Source organism: Alnus glutinosa, chromosome 1 (assembly GCF_958979055.1).
Source record: "Alnus glutinosa chromosome 1, dhAlnGlut1.1, whole genome shotgun sequence".
NCBI lineage: Eukaryota > Viridiplantae > Streptophyta > Magnoliopsida > Fagales > Betulaceae > Alnus > Alnus glutinosa.
The window spans coordinates 17,719,493-17,741,816 of record NC_084886.1 but is presented as its reverse complement, the minus strand read 5'-3'; the positions used below and the strand labels follow the sequence as shown (position 1 = coordinate 17,741,816).

The following is a 22,324-nucleotide window of genomic DNA, read 5'->3' as shown; positions in this document are numbered from 1 at the left end:
TTTGGTCGATTCAAAATTTTGAACGCTCGTCTTGAAGTCCTCTAGCTACCCTCCAAATTTCATGATTTTTGGACGTCGTTAAGGCTATGAAAACACCCGTGAAAAATATGACCCCTGTTCTGGACAGAAATTCACATTATTCTTTAATGGGCTATCTTTGGACTTAACCCAACCCATTCCAATTGCTATCTACAAACCCAACCCACATTTCACATGTTAAATTCACATTATTCATTATTGGGCCATCTTTGAACTTAACCCAACCCATTCCAATTGCTATCTACAAACCCAACCCACCTTTGAGAAAATAGTAATTTCCTTGAGTGAGAAACTAGGCATAGTAGATTGGTCTAGCAATGAGAATGGTTAAATAATAATATTAATAATAATGTTAGAATAATATATTAAGGTTTGAGTGCATTGTGATAGGTAAATTTGAGTGCATTGTGGTAGGTAAGGTTGAGTGCATTATGGTAGGTAAGTTTGAGTGCATTTTTGAGTGCATTGTGGTAGGTAAGTTTGAGTGCATTTTTGAGTGCATTGTGGTAGGTAAGGTTAATTCCCATCCATTGGATCAAAATGTGTCTACTTGATCCTAACCATTCATTCTCTTATAAATAGAACCCAAAATGGAAGACACAATACCCATCAAGCTTCACTCACACACACACCTAAGGCCAAGAGAGAAAATTGTGGGATTTGTGTAGTTTTGTGTGGTTTAAGGCTTGAAGTGTGTGCAAGGAAGTATTTTGGTAAAAGCTCGATCCCGATGCTAATAGAAAGTCCAAGTAAGGGAACCCTCTACCCCTTCTCAAATTATTATATTACTTTAATTATTACTTTATTTGCATAATTGCGATTTGATTATTCTTGATTCGGTATTTCAAATTATTTTGTTTACACGAAGGATTTGTTTTTAATTGGTTTTGATGTGAAAATTATTGAGTAAAAATAATATTTTGGAAATTGTGATTTTGAGAAAAACCTCGGTTCTAAAGGACTTTGAAATTTTGAGAATTTATTATTTTAACTGAGATGTGAAGTCATTTTTGGAATAACAATAAAAGGAGAAAAATATTTGTAAAACCCTCCAACACGTTGCCCCTGGATATACAAGTAAAGAATTAGAAAGTTTTGTGAGAAAACTCTATGAGATATATAAATTTTTGAAAAGGGCACGTGTGTGGAGGAGACTATTATTTTGGGCCCTAGTCGCTGAGATTCGCAGAGATTTAGCTCGGTACCGTAGCTCGAGATGGAAGCGCACCCGCTGATTCACTTAGTGAAAGCGGTATCTGTCTCTATGTCAGTCGAAGTGCACTTCAATTAATTAGCTGACGGGGGTGGGGCCTGTGGCCACAGGTAAACCGCGTTACCTGCCCGAGGTCACCGCATCGACCGCGCAACCCTACGTACACAGGGCGTAATAGTGTACCGGGCATATTATGAGAACTAATTATTTTCAAACATATATTATATTTTGTGTAATAAAAAGGAGTTTTCGACAAATGTTTTGAGGTTTTAAAGAAAATGAATTTAACTCAACTGTTTTATGGTTGAGGATTTCTTACTGAGCATGTTTTTGTGCTCACCCCTTATTTTGTTTTTATTTTCAGGTTATGAACAGAGAGACGTAGGTGGCCGGGATGGGATCTAGGAATGCATTAGAACATTTCATTTATGTTACCCTAATAAGTGCACTTGCACAACAAATTTAGTTTTCTTTGGATTTTCAATTATTGAATCAAACATAATTGTATATTTCGAAATGACCATTTCCGCATTTATTAAAAACTCTGAGTTTTAAAATCATTATTATTTTTATTTATTTAAATCAGCATACTAGTTAAGATATTTGGCAGACCTTACGAATCTTTGCAGTTTTAAAAGAGAAAATGACGAACCTAACCCTTAGCGGTTTGGGGGCGTTACAGTTTTGGTATCAGAGCAAAGGTTATAAGGTTCTGTAGACTTTAGGAGCTAGATCATTAAGATAGACTTAGTGGGGTAATGGGGAATCACATTCCGGCCTAGTAGAGTCCGTCCTTTCTTGTTTTGTATTCAGTGCTAGGGAATCATTCCCTATTTTTTTTTTAACACCTCGCTAAGGATTGCAGGGGAACAACGGAATACTACGCCTGCACGTGTATATACTCTAACTCCAGGTGATGTAGCAGCGTCAAACGAAGTAGTGACGGGTACACTTTTGATTTCATCCCACTAGGCTCTTTGACTCTGGTACAACGCATTCAATTATGTCATACTCTTTTTCACGAGACTATAACTTGATGTCTGAGTAGTTAGATGTAGACCTAGCAGTAGCTACCCCTGTAGGGAATTGCATCATAGCAGTTTGACTTTGTGAACCCTAGGATTGATCTTATTAAGGTTGAAGTCTCTAAGTTGGAATCAATACTAAGAGTAAGTTATGATCAGTATCAAAGTATGATAGGTTTTCAAGACTTGTTAACTAAGTGTTAAGTTGTACAATCTTTCTCGAGGAATAGCAAATTGCATCGGTTATAAACCAACTTGTTTGGATGATTAGGTATTGATGACCACAATATTTTGAGGTATAGTCATGATTTATGAAATGCTTTTAGAGATAAAGATTATAGAAATTCGGATGCTTAATAACTTGGCAGATTTATGGATATTAAGTCAATAAATATATTAAGCATCACGTAGATATTTTATGTGCATAGAGAAAATATTGAAGTTTAGAGATTTCTTGATTTACTGTAGGATGTAAACAAAGATATTTATGATCTGGAATCTGGTATCCTTTTGGAGATGGACACTTAATCTATAGATGCTGATTCATGTGTTTTAAGGACATATAAGAAAATAAGTTGATCGAGTAAATTGATGATATTTGGGGCAATTATATTCTTGTGATCAGATAACTTTAGTGAAGTTAGAATATATTGAGAAATTATTGAAGTTTTCTAGAGGATAAGATAATCCACATGATAAGATGAATCTCTCGGAAGATCTTAAGTTTGAGAAATGCTTTAATTATCATATTTGAGGATTGAATTGAATTGGATTGAGGTTAAGGTCGAATCCATTGACCTATGAGGATAATGTCTAAATGATAAATTGAAGTCTATGGACTAATTTGAAGATAAAGGTAAGAGACATAATTTTCGTACACCCTTTTGAGGATAAGAGAAACAAAATCTTTTCAGGTAAGGGTTATTTGCAAGATTTTATTTAAAGCTTTATACCCTAGCTGATGATGTAATACATGTACAATCGGAACAAATTTTTGAGCTATAAGAGATCAATTGAATTGACTAGAGGAGATAGCTAACTAATTGAACATTGGAGAATTCTATAGACTAAGAATTTACTTGAGGAATTTATTTTGCCTCCCACTAAGCTGCATTTGAGGATGATTGAGGTAAACCATATCTTGATTTATAGTTGATGCTTAGTGTGATTTCCCTGATGTGATTTACGTGTTTGAGGTCTAAGGAATGAACGACTATCGTCTACTTGAAGATAAGAATGGTTAGACTTAGACTTATGTTAAAGAATTTCCTAATGGAAGGAAACTTCAACCCCTATTGATGAACATATATGGAGAATAGGTTATGATATACCACTTATATTGATGCCTAGTTGAATTTTAGAAAAGTGAGTAATGCTATGTGAAGGACAAAAGGAAGTTGTTCCTAAATCAGGCTACAGGAATATGGTAATTGATTGTAATATTAGATGTTGATAACACATTGATTTTTGGAGATGACTGATTTAATGAATTAGATATTAAGTGAACGTCTGATTCCTAGCTGAACACATTTGAGGTTTTTCTGATTAACCCTAGAATGTAAAGGAAAGATATGTTATGACTAATGGGTATCTATTATTCCAAATCTGGTATCTTTGAAGATAGGTGTATAAAGCGTAAATTTCTGATTTATATATATATGAGGAAATTAGTTGATCAAATGATTTGATGATTTTGGAGAGATTATTTTCCCTATGCATCTGACGAACTTTGGGAAGTTTTTATATATTTGAGGTCTTTCTAGAGCTTAAGTCAAATAAAATTTTGATTATGTGATTCATTGATTTTCTTAGATATCCTTGCTTGGCGGATAAGTTTATAATTAGCAAATCGGAGTATTGATTGACTGCATAATTAAATTGGAGTAATACTAAGGTTTTGATCTATTGCAATTTGAGGATGATAGTAATTATGCAGGAATAAGAAAGAAGATCATGATATCATACAAGAGTTATACCTTAGCAATAGGTCGAAATGGAATAACAGTTCAAAGGATTATAGCAACCTTAGGAGAGTTTTAGAGATAAGAACAGTACGTAGAGAATAATTATTGTCTTACAAGATGAACCACTTTAGATTTAAAGAAAACCATAGACTTGCAAATCAGACCTTTTCTGCATCATTCCCGGAGAGTTCGGTATGCTTATACCTGCGAGTATTTTATTATACTACAGTTAGTTATTTATTTTCGTTAGTAAAGAATTGCTAGATCAAATAGAATACCTGGCTAAGCCTCAGAGCGGAAAACCCTAAGGTTTTGGACCGCAAGCAAGAGATCCTTGTGTTGATCTTGGAGACGATTAGTGTTTTGCTCCAACTCAGCATACCTCTTTCCTAAGTCTTTCGCATAGGAATTTACTACCTTCTTCAGCTTTTTATTCTCTTGCTGAAGAACCCGATTCCTTCGTCTAAAGTCCATGTACATTCGTTGCAAAGTTGAAATTTGAGCTTTCAGCGCTTGAATTTCATTTCCTCGAACTTGCAGACGTCGAGCCATATTTGAAACCGAAGAAGCACCCTGAATACTGAAAGCCAAAGAGTCACTGATGGCTTGAGCATCAGTCCTATCCGCCAACAACTTTGCATCTCGAGGAGTTATGATGCCTTGAGCCACGGATGCAGCTACTGCATCACTCAGCATCACAGAGTCATTAGTCATAAGAGGACCTCTCTGAGATAGGAACAATGGACGCCAAATTTTTGGTAGCACTTCAGGCGCAGTATTGAGATCAAAATTATTTTGAGAGGATGAGGAAGCCATTTTTAGAAAACTAAGGAAATGAAGATATTCCTCAAAGGACCTGAAGGAGAAAAGATAGAAATGAGTCTGTTGTTTGAAAGATCTGAAGGAAAGGAAAGAGGATTTAATCAGTGGACAAGACGCGGTCTAATCGACGTCATTCTGAGCGTAGCCACCACTACCACTAGCAGACAGCTCTCGAATCACGAGCTCTCTTTCTTTTTCAACTTTCACCCTTTTCACCTTCTCGAATTCCGAATTCACCCAAGACTTTTCCGGATTTCTCGCCGCACTTTTCGTGCCTAGCAGACGTGGATGAGCATTTCGAGAAAGGTAGGAAGATTTTACGATCCACTGTCGGCACCACTTGCACCGACCCTTCTCAAATCTCTCTATAAATTCACTCATCTTCTCCCTTGCATAGTACACCTTTGAGCTCTCAGCTCTTCACGCTTTGAAAGCCAAAATTTTTCTTCTGGTCTAAGCTTATCATCGCTTCCTGAGAAGGAAGATGAAATTTCATAACCAAATTTCAAAGTCTAAAGTTGGAAAAATGCAGCATCACAACCAGATTCACAAACAACGAAGCAAGACTATTCTTGATCATACTATCCAGAAGCAAGATTATTCTTGATCATGCAAGACCTTCTCTTCCTTCTCGTCACCATAAGCTTTTCTGGCATCTACTCACAATCCGGTGATGGCGATCTGTGATAGAAGAGAGAGAGCACCACGATATGAGTACCGCACTCATATCCTTTCCTGATTGCTTGCCTCGCCTTCCTCCTTCATGGATTCCATGTTTCTATTTGGCAAGCTTTCCACCAAGATTATCAGAAAACGTCCTCACAAAGAAATTTGTTGTAGAAATTTTCCTTTAATGAGAAATGAAACGTTTTCTTTTCTGCAACCTACCCATTTGTATACTTCTTGTTATGAGCATAAAATTCCATATTGATAATTAATCATACGGTCGTATACTTGTTTATTTTCTTGATGCTTTACATAAAACTGTATTACTAGACTTATGTTTTAAAAATCTAAATTTTCCTTAATATAAACTTTATACGAAGCATAGCTTATAATTTCGAGGACGAAATTCTGTTAAGGGGGAAAGAATGTAACGCCCCAGATTTTAAGACATAAATTATAATGGTTTAAATTATTTTTAAAAAAAAAAATTTAATAAGGAAAAAGAATAACTACGATTATTTATGAAAATAAATGTGTATTTTTGTTTGTAGAAATGTTTATAGTTACCATTTGATAAAAACTCAAAAAACTTTGGAATAACGAAAACAGGGTCAAACGAACTCCGTTTTGGTCGATTCAAAATTTTGAACGCTCGTCTTGAAGTCCTCTAGCTACCCTCCAAATTTCATGATTTTTGGACGTCGTTAAAGCTATGAAAACACCCATTAAAAATATGACCCCTGTTCTGGACGGAAATTCACATTATTCTTTAATGGGCTATCTTTGGACTTAACCCAACCCATTCCAATTGCTATCTACAAACCCAACCCACATTTCACATGTTAAATTCACATTATTCATTATTGGGCCATCTTTGAACTTAACCCAACCCATTCCAATTGCTATCTACAAACCCAACCCACCTTTGAGAAAATAGTAATTTCCTTGAGTGAGAAACTAGGCATAGTAGATTAGTCTAGCAATGAGAATGGTTAAATAATAATATTAATAATAATGTTAGAATAATATATTAAGGTTTGAGTGCATTGTGATAGGTAAATTTGAGTGCATTGTGGTAGGTAAGGTTGAGTGCATTATGGTAGGTAAGTTTGAGTGCATTTTTGAGTGCATTGTGGTAGGTAAGTTTGAGTGCATTTTTGAGTGCATTGTGGTAGGTAAGGTTAATTCCCATCCATTGGATCAAAATGTGTCTACTTGATCCTAACCATTCATTCTCTTATAAATAGAACCCAAAATGGAAGACACAATACCCATCAAGCTTCACTCACACACACACCTAAGGCCAAGAGAGAAAATTGTGGGATTTGTGTAGTTTTGTGTGGTTTAAGGCTTGAAGTGTGTGCAAGGAAGTATTTTGGTAAAAGCTCGATCCCGATGCTAATAGAAAGTCCAAGTAAGGGAACCCTCTACCCCTTCTCAAATTATTATATTACTTTAATTATTACTTTATTTGCATAATTGCGATTTGATTATTCTTGATTCGGTATTTCAAATTATTTTGTTTACACGAATGATTTGTTTTTAATTGGTTTTGATGTGAAAATTATTGAGTAAAAATAATATTTTGGAAATTGTGATTTTGAGAAAAACCTCGGTTCTAAAGGACTTTGAAATTTTGAGAATTTATTATTTTAACTGAGATATGAAGTCATTTTTGGAATAACAATAAAAGGAGAAAAATATTTGTAAAACCCTCTAACACGTTGCCTCTGGATATACAAGTAAAGAATGAGAAAGTTTTGTGAGAAAACTCTATGAGATATATAAATTTTTGAAAAGGGCACGTGTGTGGAGGAGACTATTATTTTGGGCCCTAGTCGCTGAGATTCGCAGAGATTTAGCTCGGTACCGTAGCTCGAGATGGAAGCGCACCCGCTGATTCACTTAGTGAAAGTGGTATCTGTCTCTATGTCAGTCTAAGTTCACTTCAATTAATTAGCTGACGGGGGTGGGGCCTGTGGCCACAGGTAAACCGCGTTACCTGCTCGAGGTCACCGCATCGACCGCGCAACCCTACGTACACAGGGCGTAATAGTGTACCGGGCATATTATGAGAACTAATTATTTTCAAACATATATTATATTTTGTGTAATAAAAAGGAGTTTTCGACAAATGTTTTGAGGTTTTAAAGAAAATGAATTTAACTCAACTGTTTTATGGTTGAGGATTTCTTACTGAGCATGTTTTTGTGCTCACCCCTTATTTTGTTTTTGTTTTCAGGTTATGAACAGAGAGACGTAGGTGGCCGGGATGGGATCTAGGAATGCATTAGAACATTTCATTTATGTTACCCTAATAAGTGCACTTGCACAACAAATTTAGTTTTCTTTGGGTTTTCAATTATTGAATCAAACATAATTGTATATTTCGAAATGACCGTTTCCGCATTTATTAAAAACTCTGAGTTTTAAAATCATTATTATTTTTATTTATTTAAATCAGCATACTAGTTAAGATATTTGGCAGACCTTACGAATCTTTGCAGTTTTAAAAGAGAAAATGACGAACCTAACCCTTAGCGGTTTGGGGGCGTTACACTAACGACTCATCTCCCTTTTTCTTTTACTATTTTATGTTCTACATCTTTCCCATTTGCCCCCTTTTTATTATTATTTTAATGCCCATTTGGCCACTGTTTTTCTAAATGGACGTTCAGCCTTTTGATAGCCATTAAGTTTGCTTTTATTTTATTTTTTTCTTTCTTTAATGGCCATCAGGCCTTCTTTTGCCAAATGGCCATTTGGCCCTTACGATTTTAAATGGCCATATGACCATATTGTGTGAAGGGCAAATGCCCTTCACCTTTTTCTTTGAATGTGGGGCGCAGGTCTGCGCCCCACCTTCCTTTTATTTTTTTTATATATATATATAATTATTTTTATTTCCTTTTTATTTTCTATTTTCAATTTCTTTCTTTTCTTTTCTTATTTTCTATTTCTATTATTTCATTTCTCTTTTATTATTCATTCTATCTCATCTACTATTTTATTATTTGTATTTCTTCATCAAGGTCTCCATGCAAGAAAGCATTATGAACATCAAGTTGATGGAGAGACCAGTGGCGGGCTGCAGCCACGGCAAGAACACAACGAACAGTAACAAGCTTGGCAACAGGTGCAAAGGTATCGTGGTAATCAAGACCTTCAATTTGAGTGTAGCCTTTAGCAACAAGGCGGGCTTTGTACCTTTCAATGGTGCCGTCTGCTCGAAGCTTTGTTTTAAAGACCCATTTACAGCCGATTGGTCGTTTGTCAGAAGGTAACACTTGAAGTGTCCAAGTGTGATTGGCCTCCAAGGCTTGAATTTCAGAAGCCATAGCATCCCGCCAATGAGAATGTTGGACCGCTTGAGCATAATTGGTGGGATCTTTATGGTGAGACAATGCAGATAAAAAGGACAAGTGTTTGGGGTTAAAACGATCATATGAAAGACAATGGGAGAGAGAATGTACCATACCTGCCGAGGGCTGATCAGGGCAAGTCATGATGGACTTGGTAGGTAGAGGTGCACAAATAAAATCCTTGAGATAGGTGGGTCGAGAGATGGTACGTGCAGGCCGAGTGATAATGGGTGGTGGTGGTGGTATGGATGAAGGTGGCGAAGGTGCAGGAGCCGTAGGAGGTCGAGATGATGCAGTGGGGTTGGCGGGACTAGGGGCAGGGATGGATGGTGGAGGAGTTGGAAAAAAGAAAGGAGAAGAAGAAGAAAGAAAGGAGAAAAAAAAGGGTAAAGGAAAGAAGTAAAAAGGAAAAGAGGAAGAGAGAAAAAGAAAGAATAGAAGAGAAGAGAAAGAAGGGAGAAGAGGGAAAAGAGTAGTGAAGATGCTGGAAAGTAGGATATAGACTTAAAGAAAGAAAACATCATAATGCTCAAATGGTGCCAGTCGGCCATTATAATTATTAATAAAAAGAATGGAATATAAAAAAATACACATATTGTTGAAGAAGAGCTGGAAAGAAGAAGACGAAATAGAAAAGAAGGAGAAAGGAAATAAAAGTGAAAGAGGAAAGAAGGGGTGCGATTTTGCAGAGAAAATGATCTGCTTTATTATTGTGAGAGTCATGAGTGCCGTGGGTTGGTGCCGCAGGGTGGAGAGCACTGAGTCAATTTTAAAACCGTGAGGATGATGAGTGGAGGGTAGGTGAGGTGGGCTGAAGGATTTATTAAAGCAAAGTGGAGGGAAGTGGCTGAATATAATAAAACTGTAATGATGGGCTGGATTGGTACGATTTAATTTAAGCAGAGTGGGTAATGAGCTAATTTTTAAACTGAAGGTGCTGATTGCATCAAAACACGGCAGATTAAAATTAGCTCATTACCCACTCTGCTTAAATTAAATCGTACCAATCCAGCCCATCATTACAGTTTTATTATATTCAGCCACTTCCCTCCACTTTGCTTTAATAAATCCTTCAGCCCACCTCACCTACCCTCCACTCATCATCCTCACGGTTTTAAAATTGACTCAGTGCTCTCCACCCTGCGGCACCAACCCACGGCACTCATGACTCTCACAATAATAAAGCAGATCATTTTCTCTGCAAAATCGCACCCCTTCTTTCCTCTTTCACTTTTATTTCCTTTCTCCTTCTTTTCTATTTCGTCTTCTTCTTTCCAGCTCTTCTTCAACAATATGTGTATTTTTTTATATTCCATTCTTTTTATTAATAATTATAATGGCCGACTGGCACCATTTGAGCATTATGATGTTTTCTTTCTTTAAGTCTATATCCTACTTTCCAGCATCTTCTTTCTTTCCTCTAATATTTTCTTCTTTCCTTCTTTTTTCTCTTCTTCTTTTTCCCTTTTCTTTCTTCTCTTTTTTTCTTTTTTTTTTCTTCTTTTTTTACTTCACTTTCTTCTTTTCTTCCCTTTTTTTTTTTTTTTTTTTTTTTTTTTTTTTTTTTTTTTTTATTCTCATCCTTTTTCCTACTTTTTCCTTCTTCTTTCTTTTTCCTTTCCTTTCATCTATTTCTTCTCTTTTCCTTCTTCTTCTTTTCTCCTTCCTTCTTTTCCCCCTTTTTTTCCTCTTCTTTTTTTTTTTTTTTTCTTTCTTCATTCATTTTCCCCTTTTCTTCTTCTTTTCCCTTTTTTCCATTTTATTTTTTTTCTCTTCTTCTTTTTTCCTTTTTTCCTCCTTTTTTTCTTTTTTTTTTCTTTTTTTTTTTTTCTCTTTTTTTTTATTTTTTTATTTTTTTATTTTTTTATTTTTTTTTTTTATTTTTTTTTTCTTTCTTCCTTCATCTTTTCTTCCACTCTTTAACTCTTCCTCCTTTATCTCCTTCTTTTTCTTTCCTTTTTCCTTTCTTCTCTCTTTTTTTTTTTTTTTTTTTTATCTTTTCTTTCTACTTTCTTTTCCTCTTTATTTTCTTTTTTTTTCCCTTTCTCTTTTTCTTTTCCTTTCTCTTCCTTTCCTTTCTTTCTCTTACTTCCTCTTCTTTTCTTCTCTATTTTCTTTCTTTTTTTCTCTTTTTTCATTCCTCTTTTTTCCTTTCCCTTCTCTTCTTTCTTCTTTTTCCCCTTCTTCATTCCTATATCCCCTCTTCTTTTCTTCTTTCCTCTTCTCTTCTTTCTTTCCCTTCTTCATCCTTCTCATCTTTCTTCTTTCTCCTTTTCTTTCTCCTTTCTCTCACTTCATTCTCTTCTTATTCTCACTTTCCTTTTCTTCCTTTTTCTTTTCCTTACTTTTTTCCTTTTTTTTCTTCTTTCTTCCTTTCTTTCTTCTCATCCTATTCTTCCTTACTACTTTTCCTTCCTCTTTTCTTTCTTTCTTATCTTTTTCTTTTTCTTCTCCTTATCTTACTCCCTTTTTTCTTCTCCTTTCTTCTTTCTTCTTCTTCTTCTTCTTCTTCTTCTTCTTCTTCTCTTCTATTTTCTTTTTTCCTTACTTCCTTTTCTCATTCTTTTCTCCCTTTTCCCTTTTTTCCATTTTATTTTTTTCTCTTTTTCTTTCTTTCTCTTTTTTTTTTTTCTTTATTCTTCTCTTCCTCTTCTCTTCTCCTTTCTTCCACTCTCTTCTTTCTTCCTACTCTTTCTCTTCTCTTCTTTCCTTTTTCCTTTCCTTTCTTTTCCCTTCTTTTCCTTTCTCCTCTTTCTCATTTCTTCTTTCCCTTTCTCCTTTCTCTCTCCTTCCTTTTTTTCTTCTCTTACCTCTTTTCCCCTCCTCATTTCTTCTTCTCTCCTTTCTTTTCTCCTCATTCTTATATCTCCTTTACCCTTTCTTTTACTTCTTCTTTTCTTTTTTCTTTTTTTCTCCTTTTCCTCCTTTCCTTCCTTCTTCTTTTCTTTCCTCCTTTTTTTTTTCCTTCCTTCCTCACCTTACCGAGGATGTCTGATTGATTTTTCCTTTTAGTAGCTTTGATCATTAGTAGCTATTAGTAGCTTTGATCATTAGTAGCTTTTACTTTTGAGTTGTTTTTTTCCTTTTCCATAGATCATGGCTTTTACTTTTCTTTCTTAGTCCTTAGATCATGGGATTTTGTTCCCTTGGCTGTAATATAAAACAGAGAACAATGATACATAATCATACATGAGATTATAATTCTCTTCTTCTTTTTCTTGTTCAATATTGGTCCCATTGTCTTTCTCAACATGGTATCAGAGCATCTCTGAATTTTTTTTCTTTCATCAACATGTCCGAATCAGAGACAAATGTGCAAGATAATGAAACATCACACCAAATCAGTGATGTTTCTTCTACATCTTCTCCATATTTTCTCCATTCTGCTGACCATCCAGGAGCAGTATTAGTTTCTAATTCCCTCACCGGTGACAACTACATCACCTGGAAGCGAGCCATGAAAATGGCCTTGAATGCCAAAAACAAATTTGGTTTTGTCGACGGTTCTCTCACTCGCCCAACTCTCAACTCCACAGACCTTCACCTATGGGAAAGATGTAATGATATGGTGTTGTCATGGATCCTTAACTCCATTGATAAATCACTCCTCAACAGTGTCATCTACTGCAACAATCCTCGAGAAGTATGGATCGATTTAGAAGAACGTTTCTCTCAAGGTAACAATCCTCGAATCTTTAAGTTAAAAAGGGATATCTTGTAACACCCCAGTTTTTAAAACATGTTTTTAAAATTTAAGAATAAAAATGATTATTTATGTGAATAAATAATCGTTCGATTTATAAATTGTTTTATAAATATTTTCAATTGATTTTAATGAACTATGTTTTAGTAAAACTGATAATTATTTTATAACCAAATATTACTGGGTTTAAAATTACATTCTAGTGATTTTTATTAAATTGATAAAGACCTAGTGTAAAAATAACATCTGCTAAAATCTACACTGATAAATGCTTTTTGTGCGAATCAAGCCACCCACCTACTCCACTCAGCCATGCTCTCCACTCTGTTTTTAATAATTCACCAGCCGCCCACTATCTTTCTCCTTCATCATTTTTCCACTTCCTACACCTTTCGGCCAACAAGCCACTAGTGGACAGTGCATTCACGCACTCAGCTATATGATAATTCCACTCAGACTTCAATTTATTCTCAAACCAATTCTCCACTGCGGCACCCACTTCTCAACTGACTTATTATAAGCTCTCCACCCACTAGCCCTTCCATTCATCACCCTTGCTGTTATAAAACAGAGCTTTGCTCTCTGTGAACTCGCACTATCAGTGTTAATCACTGAGACTCTCCTTTCTTTATTCTTTTTCTTCTCTATCTTTTTTCTTCCTTATCCTTCTTTCTTTTCTTCTAAGACCGAGAGACCAACAGAGAGAGTTGTGAACAGGGAGTGAAATTGGGAGAAAGAGAGATACAGAGACATAGAGAGAGAGATCAGAGGGCGAGAGATAGAGAGCTGAATTGGGGGTGAGAGACAGTGAACCCGAGAAGGGGAGAAGCCGATTGTAGAGGGAGATCGTGACCCACCAAACCAGCTGGAACCTGTGAACCCAGAACCGCCGGACCCAAACCTGACTTCCGGCGAGTAGTGACGCGACTTCCGGTGGGTCAATGAACAGGCCGGCCGTGAGGGATCCGAAGCAGACCCAATCAACCCGTTCTGGCCGTGACCCAGTGAACCCAGGGCCTTGAACCCGCAACCCCGCCTGACCGAACCCCATCTTCGGTGACCGGTCCAGTGCCCGATTTTCGGCGACTGGAGACCGTTCTCCGGTGGATCTCGTCATGCCGTGAGCCATCCAGCCTAGACTCGCCAAGCCCGACCCTCCGGCGTCAACCCAGAGGCTTTTCCGACGAGTTCTGGCCGTGACCCGTGCCGCACCATCAACAGATTTCCAGCGAACCCAGGGATAACCTGACCCCCTCAACGACTAGCAACCTACAACCTACCTGACCCGTGTGTGTGTGTGTGTGTATGCGACCCAGCCGGACCAATAAACCACGAGCCAAACCCGACCACGGCCCAGCCCAGAAAACTTGATTAGCCCAGAAATTTGGCAACCCATGAACCAACCAGAACCGGAGACCCGAGCCCATAACCCAAACTCAGCAAACCAGGCCGAGCTTCCGGTGATCCAGCCCAAATCCGACGGGCCCAGCAGCAACCCGGAACCCGAACCCCGTAAGCCCATACCCGCGAACCAACCAGACCCGACCCACGAACTAACTTCAGCCCAGACCCACTGAGCCCGACCCGGCCCCAAACAGTGACCCGAACCCGGAGACCCGACCCGGCTGCGACCCGTCTCCGGCAGACTTTCCGGCGACTTTTCGGCGACTTTTCCGGCGAATTTCCGACGACATTTCCAGCGAATATCCGGCGATTTTCCGTGACCGAACTCACTGTTTTCACTGGATTTTCTAGTAAAAATCCTTATATTGATAAACTAAGAAACTATACAAGGAGAGTAAAGCTTGATCCCGATGCTAATGGAAAGTCCAAGTAAGGGACCCTCTACCCCTTCTCAAATTATTATGTTACTTTAATTATTCCTTTATTTGCATAATTGCGATTTGATTATTCTTGATTTGGTATTTCAAATTATTTTGTTTACATGAAGAATTGTTTTTAATTGGTTTTGATGTGAAAGTTATTGAGTAAAAATGATATTTTGGAATTTGTGATTTTGAGAAAAACCTCGGTTCTAAAGGACTTTGTAATTTTTGAGAATTTATTATTTTAACCGAGATGTGAAGTCAACCTTTTTGGAAGTGACAATAAAAGAAGAAAAAATTTGTGAAACCCTCCAACACGTTGCCCCTGGATATACAAGAAAAGAATGAGAGTTTTGTGAGAAAACTTTATGAGATATATATAAAGGAGAAATTTTTGAGAAAATGGCACGTGTGTGGAGGAGACTATTATTTTGGGCCCCATATTCGCAGAGATTCGCAGATATTAAGCTCGGTACCGTAGCTTGAGATGGAAGCGCACCCGCTGATGAACTTTTTGAAAGCGGTAATCCGTCTCTATGTCAGTCTAAGTGCACTTTAATTAATTAGCTGACGGGGGCAGGGCCTGTGGCCACAGGTAAACCGCGTTACCTGCCCGAGGTCACAGCAAAGACCGCGCAACCCTATTTACACAGGGCGTAATAGTGTACAGGGGCTTATTATGAGTAATGATTAATTTCAAACATATATTATATCTTGTGTATAAAAATGAGTTTTTGACAATTGTTTTGGAGATTTTTAAAAAGAATTTAACTCAACTGTTTTATGGTTGAGGATTTTCTTACTGAGCATATTTTTGTGCTCACCCCTTATTTTGTTTTTGTTTTCAGGTTATGAACAGAGAAACCTAGGCTGCCGGAATGGGATCTAGGAATGCATTAGAATATTGCATTTATGTTTTCTTAATACGTGCACTTGCACAACAAATTTAGTTTTCTTTGGATTTTTTAATTATTGAATCAAACATAATTGTTTATTTCGAAATAACCGTTTCCTCATTTATTAAAAGCTCTGAGTTTTAAAATCATTATTATTTTTAATTTATTTAAATCAGCATACTAGTTAAGATATTTGGCAGACCTTACGAATCTTTGCAGTTTTTAAAGAGAAAAGGACGAACCTAACCCTTAGTGGTTTGGGGGCGTTACATATCTCCACCTTGAGCCAAGATCATATGTCCATTGCTGCCTACTATAACATTATCAAATTATACTGGGATGAGTTGAATACACTCACCACCATCCCAAATTGCTCTTGTGGTGCCTTGCGAGAACTCACTCACATGCATCCATTCGCAGCCAGATCCTTGCCATGGATCCTCTTCCCAACGTTGGCAAAGTTTATTCCATTATCCACCAAGAAGAGAAACAGAGGTTGCTTCACCTCCCTACACTCAACTCTGATTCTGTGGTTATGGCAGCAAACCGAAACTTCTCACACTCTCGTCCAAATGAACCACGAGGAAGAGGACGTGGTAGGCCAAAATGTGATCACTGTGGCGCTCTTGGACATTGGAAAGACGCTTGCTATAAGCTAGTAGGCTATCCACCCAACTGGGATCATTCTCGCAGCAATCAGAAATTCAGTCAAAATAAAGGATCCTCTCCCCATGTTGCTCACCATGTCTCTACCAATCCAGGAACATCTCATACTAATGAAAGTTCGATACCAGGACTATCTGCTGAGCAATACCGCCAATTGATGGACCTTCTCTCGCCAAATCATTCAGCCAATCTTGCTGGTAATGTCCTACCTCATTCTTGCAATTTAATTCCAGATTTGCATTCCTCTGATTGGGTCATTGATAGTGGAGCATCTGATCACATGACCTCTCTTCCTTCCATCCTTGAAACTTCTCACGAAGTCAAAGATGCTAGCCCCATTAAACTTCCAACAGGTGAACTTGTTCCTATCACTCACATTGGCTCTATCAAATTGTCACCCACTGTCACTATAGCCAACGTTTTATATGTCCCTGATTTTAAGTTTAATCTCCTTTCTATTAGCAAGATCACCCGTGCTCTAAACTGTGTTGCTATTTTCTTCTCCACCTTTTGTGTCTTCCAGGACCTTGCCACGAGGAAGCTGATTGGAATGGGTGAACTTCGTGATGGGCTATACTACTACAAGGCAACAACACCACCACCTTTTCCTGCAACTCCATCCGCCATGCATTCCCAAAAAAAACCTTGCTTCTATTTGTGGCACCAACGTCTTGGGCATCCATCTCCATCCGGCATGAATAAAGTCATTTCCATTTCTAATCCTTGTTTTCACTGTGATGTATGCCAACGAGCTAAACATACTCGTCTTCCTTTTTCATTGAATCACAATAAAAGCAATGTCATTTATTCTCGAATTTATTGTGACATTTGGGGAAGTTACCCTACCCCTTCACACACAGGTGCTCATTATTTTTTGACTATAGTTGATGATTATTCACGCAACACTTGGGTATATCTTATGCGTTTAAAATCTGAAACTTATTCTTGCTTAAAACATTTTTGCCTTCTCGTCAAAAACCAAATTGCTTGCTCTGTTAAGCACATCCGCACTGACAATGGGCAAGAATTTCTATCACATCGGATCCAACAATTCTTTCATGACGAAGGTATCATCCATGAGCGTACTTGTGTGGAAACCCCCCAACAAAATGGAGTTGCAGAGCGTAAGCATCGACACCTACTCAATGTTGCACGGTGTTTACGCTTCCAAGCTCATCTTCCCATCTCTTTTTGGGGTGAGTGTATTTTGACTGCCACATATCTCATCAGTAGAACCACCTCTCCTAGTCTTGGAAATAAATCACCCCATGAACTCCTTTTCAATAATCCTCCCGAATATCATCATCTTCGAATATTTGGCTACCTTTGCTATGTGCAAACTCTTCGTTCATCTCGCGACAAATTCTCACCCCGTGCCTCAAAATGTATCTTTCTTGGTTACCCTTTTGGTCATAAAGCATATAGAGTATATGATCTAACAACAAAGAAAATCATCGTATCTCGGGATGTTACTTTTTTTGAGAATGTTTTTCCGTTCCAACATCATTCTCTTCCTCCAACTGCACCGGTTATACCCTATCCCTCCCTCGATCTTTCCCTCCCTAACCCTCTTTGCTTTCTTCACCTTCCCCACCTTCCTCTCCTTCGAGGCTTCCATGTTCTCATTTGGCAAGCTTTCCACCACGATTATCAGAAAACATCATCACAAAAGGGATTTGTTGTGCAAGAAATCTTCCTATAATGAGAAATGAAATGTTTTCTTTTCTGCAATCTTCATATTAGTTTGATCTGTTATATTTCTTGTTATAAAGAGCTTAAAATTCTATATATATGATAATTTGTCATACGGTGCTGTATGCTTGTTTATTTTTCATGTTTAATAATCAGATGCTTCACATAAAATCTGTATCACTAGACTTAAGATTTAGGAATCTAAATCTTCCCTTAATGTAAACTTTATGCGAAGCATAGTTTACGAATTTCGGGGACGAAATTCTGTTAAGGGGGGAGGAATGTAGCGCCCCAGATTTTTAAGATATAAATTATAATGGTTTAAATTATTTTTAAAACATTTTTAATAAGGCAAATGAATAACTATGATTATTTATGAAAATAAATGTGTATTTTTGTTTTTAGAAACGTTTATAGTTACAATTTGATAAAAACTCAAAACATACCTTAAACTTTGGAATAACGAAAACAGGGTCAAACAAACTCCGTTTTGGTCGATTCAAAAACTGAGACGCTCATCTTGAAGTCCTCTAGCTACCCTCCAAAATTCATGATTTTTGGACGTCTTTAAGGCTATGAAAACACCCGTGAAAAATATGACCCCTGTTCTGGACGGAAATTCACATTATTATTTAATGGGCCATCTTTGGACTTAACCCAACCCATTCCAATTGCTATCTACAAACCCAACCCACATTTCACATGTTAAATTCACATTATTCATTAATGGGCCATCTTTGAACTTAACCCAACCCATTCCAATTGCTATCTACAAACCCAACCCACCTTTGAGAAAATAGTAATTTCCTTGAGTGAGAAACTAGGCATAGTAGATTGGTCTAGCAATGAGAATGGTTAAAAAATAATAATAATAATAATAATAATGTTAGAATAATATATTAAAGTTTGAGTGCATTATGGTAGGTAAATTTGAGTGCATTGTGGTAAGTAAGGTTGAGTGCATTGTGGTAGGTAAGGCTAAGATGCACCAATTCCCATCCATTGGATCAAAATGTGTCTACTTGATCCTAACCATTCATTCTTCTATAAATAAGCATGCAAGGCTCCTTGTTTTCCACACAAATCCTAGACAACTTTCTTGAAAGCTTTGTGCTTTGGTTTTCTCTCCCTTTTTCTCTCCTTCTACCACACAACCACTTTGGTGTCCTTGAAGTCATTTTTTCTCTCCAAATCAAATTGGTAAGTAAATCTTGACACTTCTTTCTTATTATTTGATTTCATTACTTGTTTATTTATTTCGTTACTACGGCGTTGGTTTAACAACCCCCGTATTTATTCACTTGGTTATTGCCTTACTACGGAGTGGTTTAATCCCCCGTATTTATTTTATCATTTATTGCCTTACTACGGAGTGGTTTAATCCCCCGTATTTATTTTATCATTTATTGCCTTACTACGGAGTGGTTTAATCCCCCATATTTCTTTTATCATTTATTGCGTTACTACGGAGTGGTTTAATCCCCCGTATTTATTTTATAATTTATTGTATTCCTACAAAGTGGCTATGCCGCTAATTTCCCTATTCCTTTAAGTAATCACCTTTTAATATTAATGACTAAAAACGATGAATGAATGGATGTAAAAATAAACAGTTTTAATATTTGAAAAAGGACTGATGAATATAATATCTTCTTTGTATATATATATTTATTTATGACAGAAAAGGAGCTAAGAAATTACACGAAGGAGGGTAAGTATGGATGTACTTACTGAGGAATGATTCTATGTTTCATTATTAGGACTGTGTGGTGTGTGTTCATTGCATGTGGTTGATCATGCATTGCATGTTGTGTCTAAAATAATATAACGGCTGATGAGATAGCCATCAACAAGCTGATGTAGTAGCAAGTAAGGCTAATCAGTGGATCCAGGGGGTTCAGAGTGACCCAAGGGGTATCCGAAGGCCTAATATATAAGCTAATGCTGGGACCGGTAGGATTCCAGTAAAAAAGCCTTAAACCACACAAAACTAAACAAATCCCACAATTTTCTCTCTTGGCCTTAGGTGTGAGGCAAAGGGCGTAAACGGGTTCGGATAACCTAGAACGAGAGGTCTGAAGAAAGATGATCATAAAATACCAAACTAAATGGTTACTACGATGCATATTCATACAACCCATACATTTGCATTCTTTATGAACTGTTATTTGATTGATGGTAACTTAGATATGAAAATAGATGACTCACTTGTTTGTCTATGCAATATGATAACGCCATATTTGCATAGTTACTGATGCAGATCTGAAGAATGAAGGCATGGACCCATATGCCAGTTTTGATGGTTTTTGAAACCATTTTTGAAGTAATATGTGCTAGCTTAGAAATTGCTAGGCATATTTATGTGTGTTTTATTTCAAGGCTTGTAATAATTATGACGATGTTTTGTTGAGTGTATTTTTATGTTGTATGTTTATGTGCCGTTTGTGGCACTTATTTTTGATGCACCTAGTGTGCATATAGGATGTAAAGATAAACCTAAGTAACTTTTAATAAACGTATCGAGGTATTCCAGTCAGCTCTAAATGTGTTATGTTATCAATTCTTAAGGCTTTAGAAGAAAAAAATATATTCCGCTGCGAGAGTTTATCTCTGATGTAGTAATGTCACGTGGAAACCGGAGGTTTCTGCTTATGAATTTGCTGGTTCAAATTCGGGGCGTTATAGAATGGTATCACTGCACCGGTTTTCCTAAACATAATATTATAGGAAAAATCAATCAGCTTCGTCTTCAGTAAGTATAGAGATACTTACTAGTTTCTCCTCTAAAGATTTTCCCAACGACTGCATAATTACATTGTAATAACAATAGATTAATAAAAAGCACTATAACAATATTTATTATTACTATACTTATCCTCAAGAAATTATTATAACAATCATCCCAATATTTCCATTTATAAATTGGTTGACGGTGTTGATGTTTGGTTCTCTTAATCATGATATTGATTATTGAACGTCCTGTTAATATAATGAAATATCTTCTTTAACCATTAGTTCCAATTAGTACATATATATTTATTTACATATAACTCACACACATACACATATACTTCTACATAACATATACACATATACTTACTTATTTTTACTCAAACACAACTCATTTACATCATGTAGTAAACACACACATGTTTACACATACACTCACATATTCAAATCCACACACACACACACATACTTTCTTCAAGCCTTCTAAATTATCACACACTTTCATATACATATATACTTCACAAGTTAATAAACCCACAATCTCCTCAACTCACTCTTCCCTTTTCTCTCTCTCTTTTTTTTTTATTATTATTTTTATTTATTTTTTAAAGTATGCACTCACACACACAAAGCACTCTTACACTTCACAACCTATATCTTGTACTCCTTTCCCATAATACACAAACATGTTAGCTATATACACATATATACATAATATTGGTTAGCAAACTCACACACAAATATGTATATGTATGTATGTATGTATATATATATATATATATATATATATATATATATGCACATAATCATAGGAGGAATAAATCATAGTCAACAAAGAGCTACTTATTTTCTGAGAAGTTTGAGGGAGAAAATACTCACTAAAGCTTCTTTGAAGTGACACAAATGGAGGAGAAGAGCTGTTGTCCAACCAGAAACTCTTAATAGTTAATACTCTGTTTTTGGTCTAAAGGTAGAGGTTCGATTTAACTTAATTTCTACTAATTTTGGGGTGAAAAGGGTGCAATCTAAGGCTTTAATCTAGCTTGTAAAGTGTTAGAAAACAAAGTGAAACATGGAGATTTTCATGCTCCAAGTTGCTGTACTAAAACAGGGAAGGGGACAACATGAATGTGAAAGAGAGTTGGGCTGAAATTTTGGTTTCTTCTTCATAAAAAACTATCACCCATGAATCCTATATATAAAAATCTTGAATGGCTGAGATTGAACTAGCAAGAAGACACTTCAATAGTTGGATTTAAGCCAAATAATACCCCAATTTCGTAGCTCAAATCCCATAGGTCACTATTCCACATCTTTGGGCATTGATTGCTTGATATCTATGGAAATCTAATTGGTTTGGAGCCAAATTGGGCTAACTAGACTAACTAGAAGGGGGTATGATCGTGTGGTCCTAAGAGCATGGTGTGGGTTCAAGAATTAAAGGTTAAAAATCGCTCATTGTTGTTTATATGTAAACTGCATCACACAGGAAAATAAAGTCGCTCGATCGATTCCATTTACCCGCAAATTTTAAGTCGCTCGATCGATTCTAATATCCGATCGATTGACTTTGCTCCCAAAGTCGCTCGATCGATTGTATAGTCGCTCGGTAGATTTTGGTTAGTAATTTCTTTACTAATTCGATTTCTCTACTTATATACATATATACAATTCTATTTAAACTAACAATAATAATAATTAAGCTTTATACTTATGCATG

The 22,324-nt window shown here is 36.6% G+C and overlaps 1 protein-coding gene and 1 long non-coding RNA gene across 2 annotated transcripts; both read left to right on the top strand.

Annotated features, from left to right (window-relative positions):
• Positions 1-15,495: 15,495 nt before the first annotated feature.
• Positions 15,496-16,921, top strand: LOC133862982 (uncharacterized). The gene is made up of 2 exons (XM_062298937.1): positions 15,496-16,379; positions 16,706-16,921. The coding sequence occupies exons 1-2, from the start codon at positions 15,950-15,952 to the stop codon at positions 16,738-16,740; spliced, it is 465 nt and encodes a 154-aa protein (XP_062154921.1). The 5' UTR covers positions 15,496-15,949; the 3' UTR covers positions 16,741-16,921.
• A 1,930-nt stretch (positions 16,922-18,851) lies between these two features.
• Positions 18,852-20,281, top strand: LOC133874472 (uncharacterized). Its single transcript, XR_009901302.1, has 4 exons — positions 18,852-19,074; positions 19,556-19,585; positions 19,901-19,985; positions 20,123-20,281. It is a non-coding gene; the product is annotated as an uncharacterized LOC133874472 (long non-coding RNA).
• Positions 20,282-22,324: the final 2,043 nt, after the last annotated feature.

Coding starts and splice junctions, on each gene's coding strand:
- LOC133862982 (XM_062298937.1), top strand. CDS start 15,950: ATGGATCCTCTTCCCAACGTTGGCAAAGTTTATTCCATTATCCACCAA. Junction 16,380..16,705: donor TCATTCAGCCAATCTTGCTG/GTAATGTCCTAC, acceptor TGTGTCTTCCAG/GACCTTGCCACGAGGAAGCT.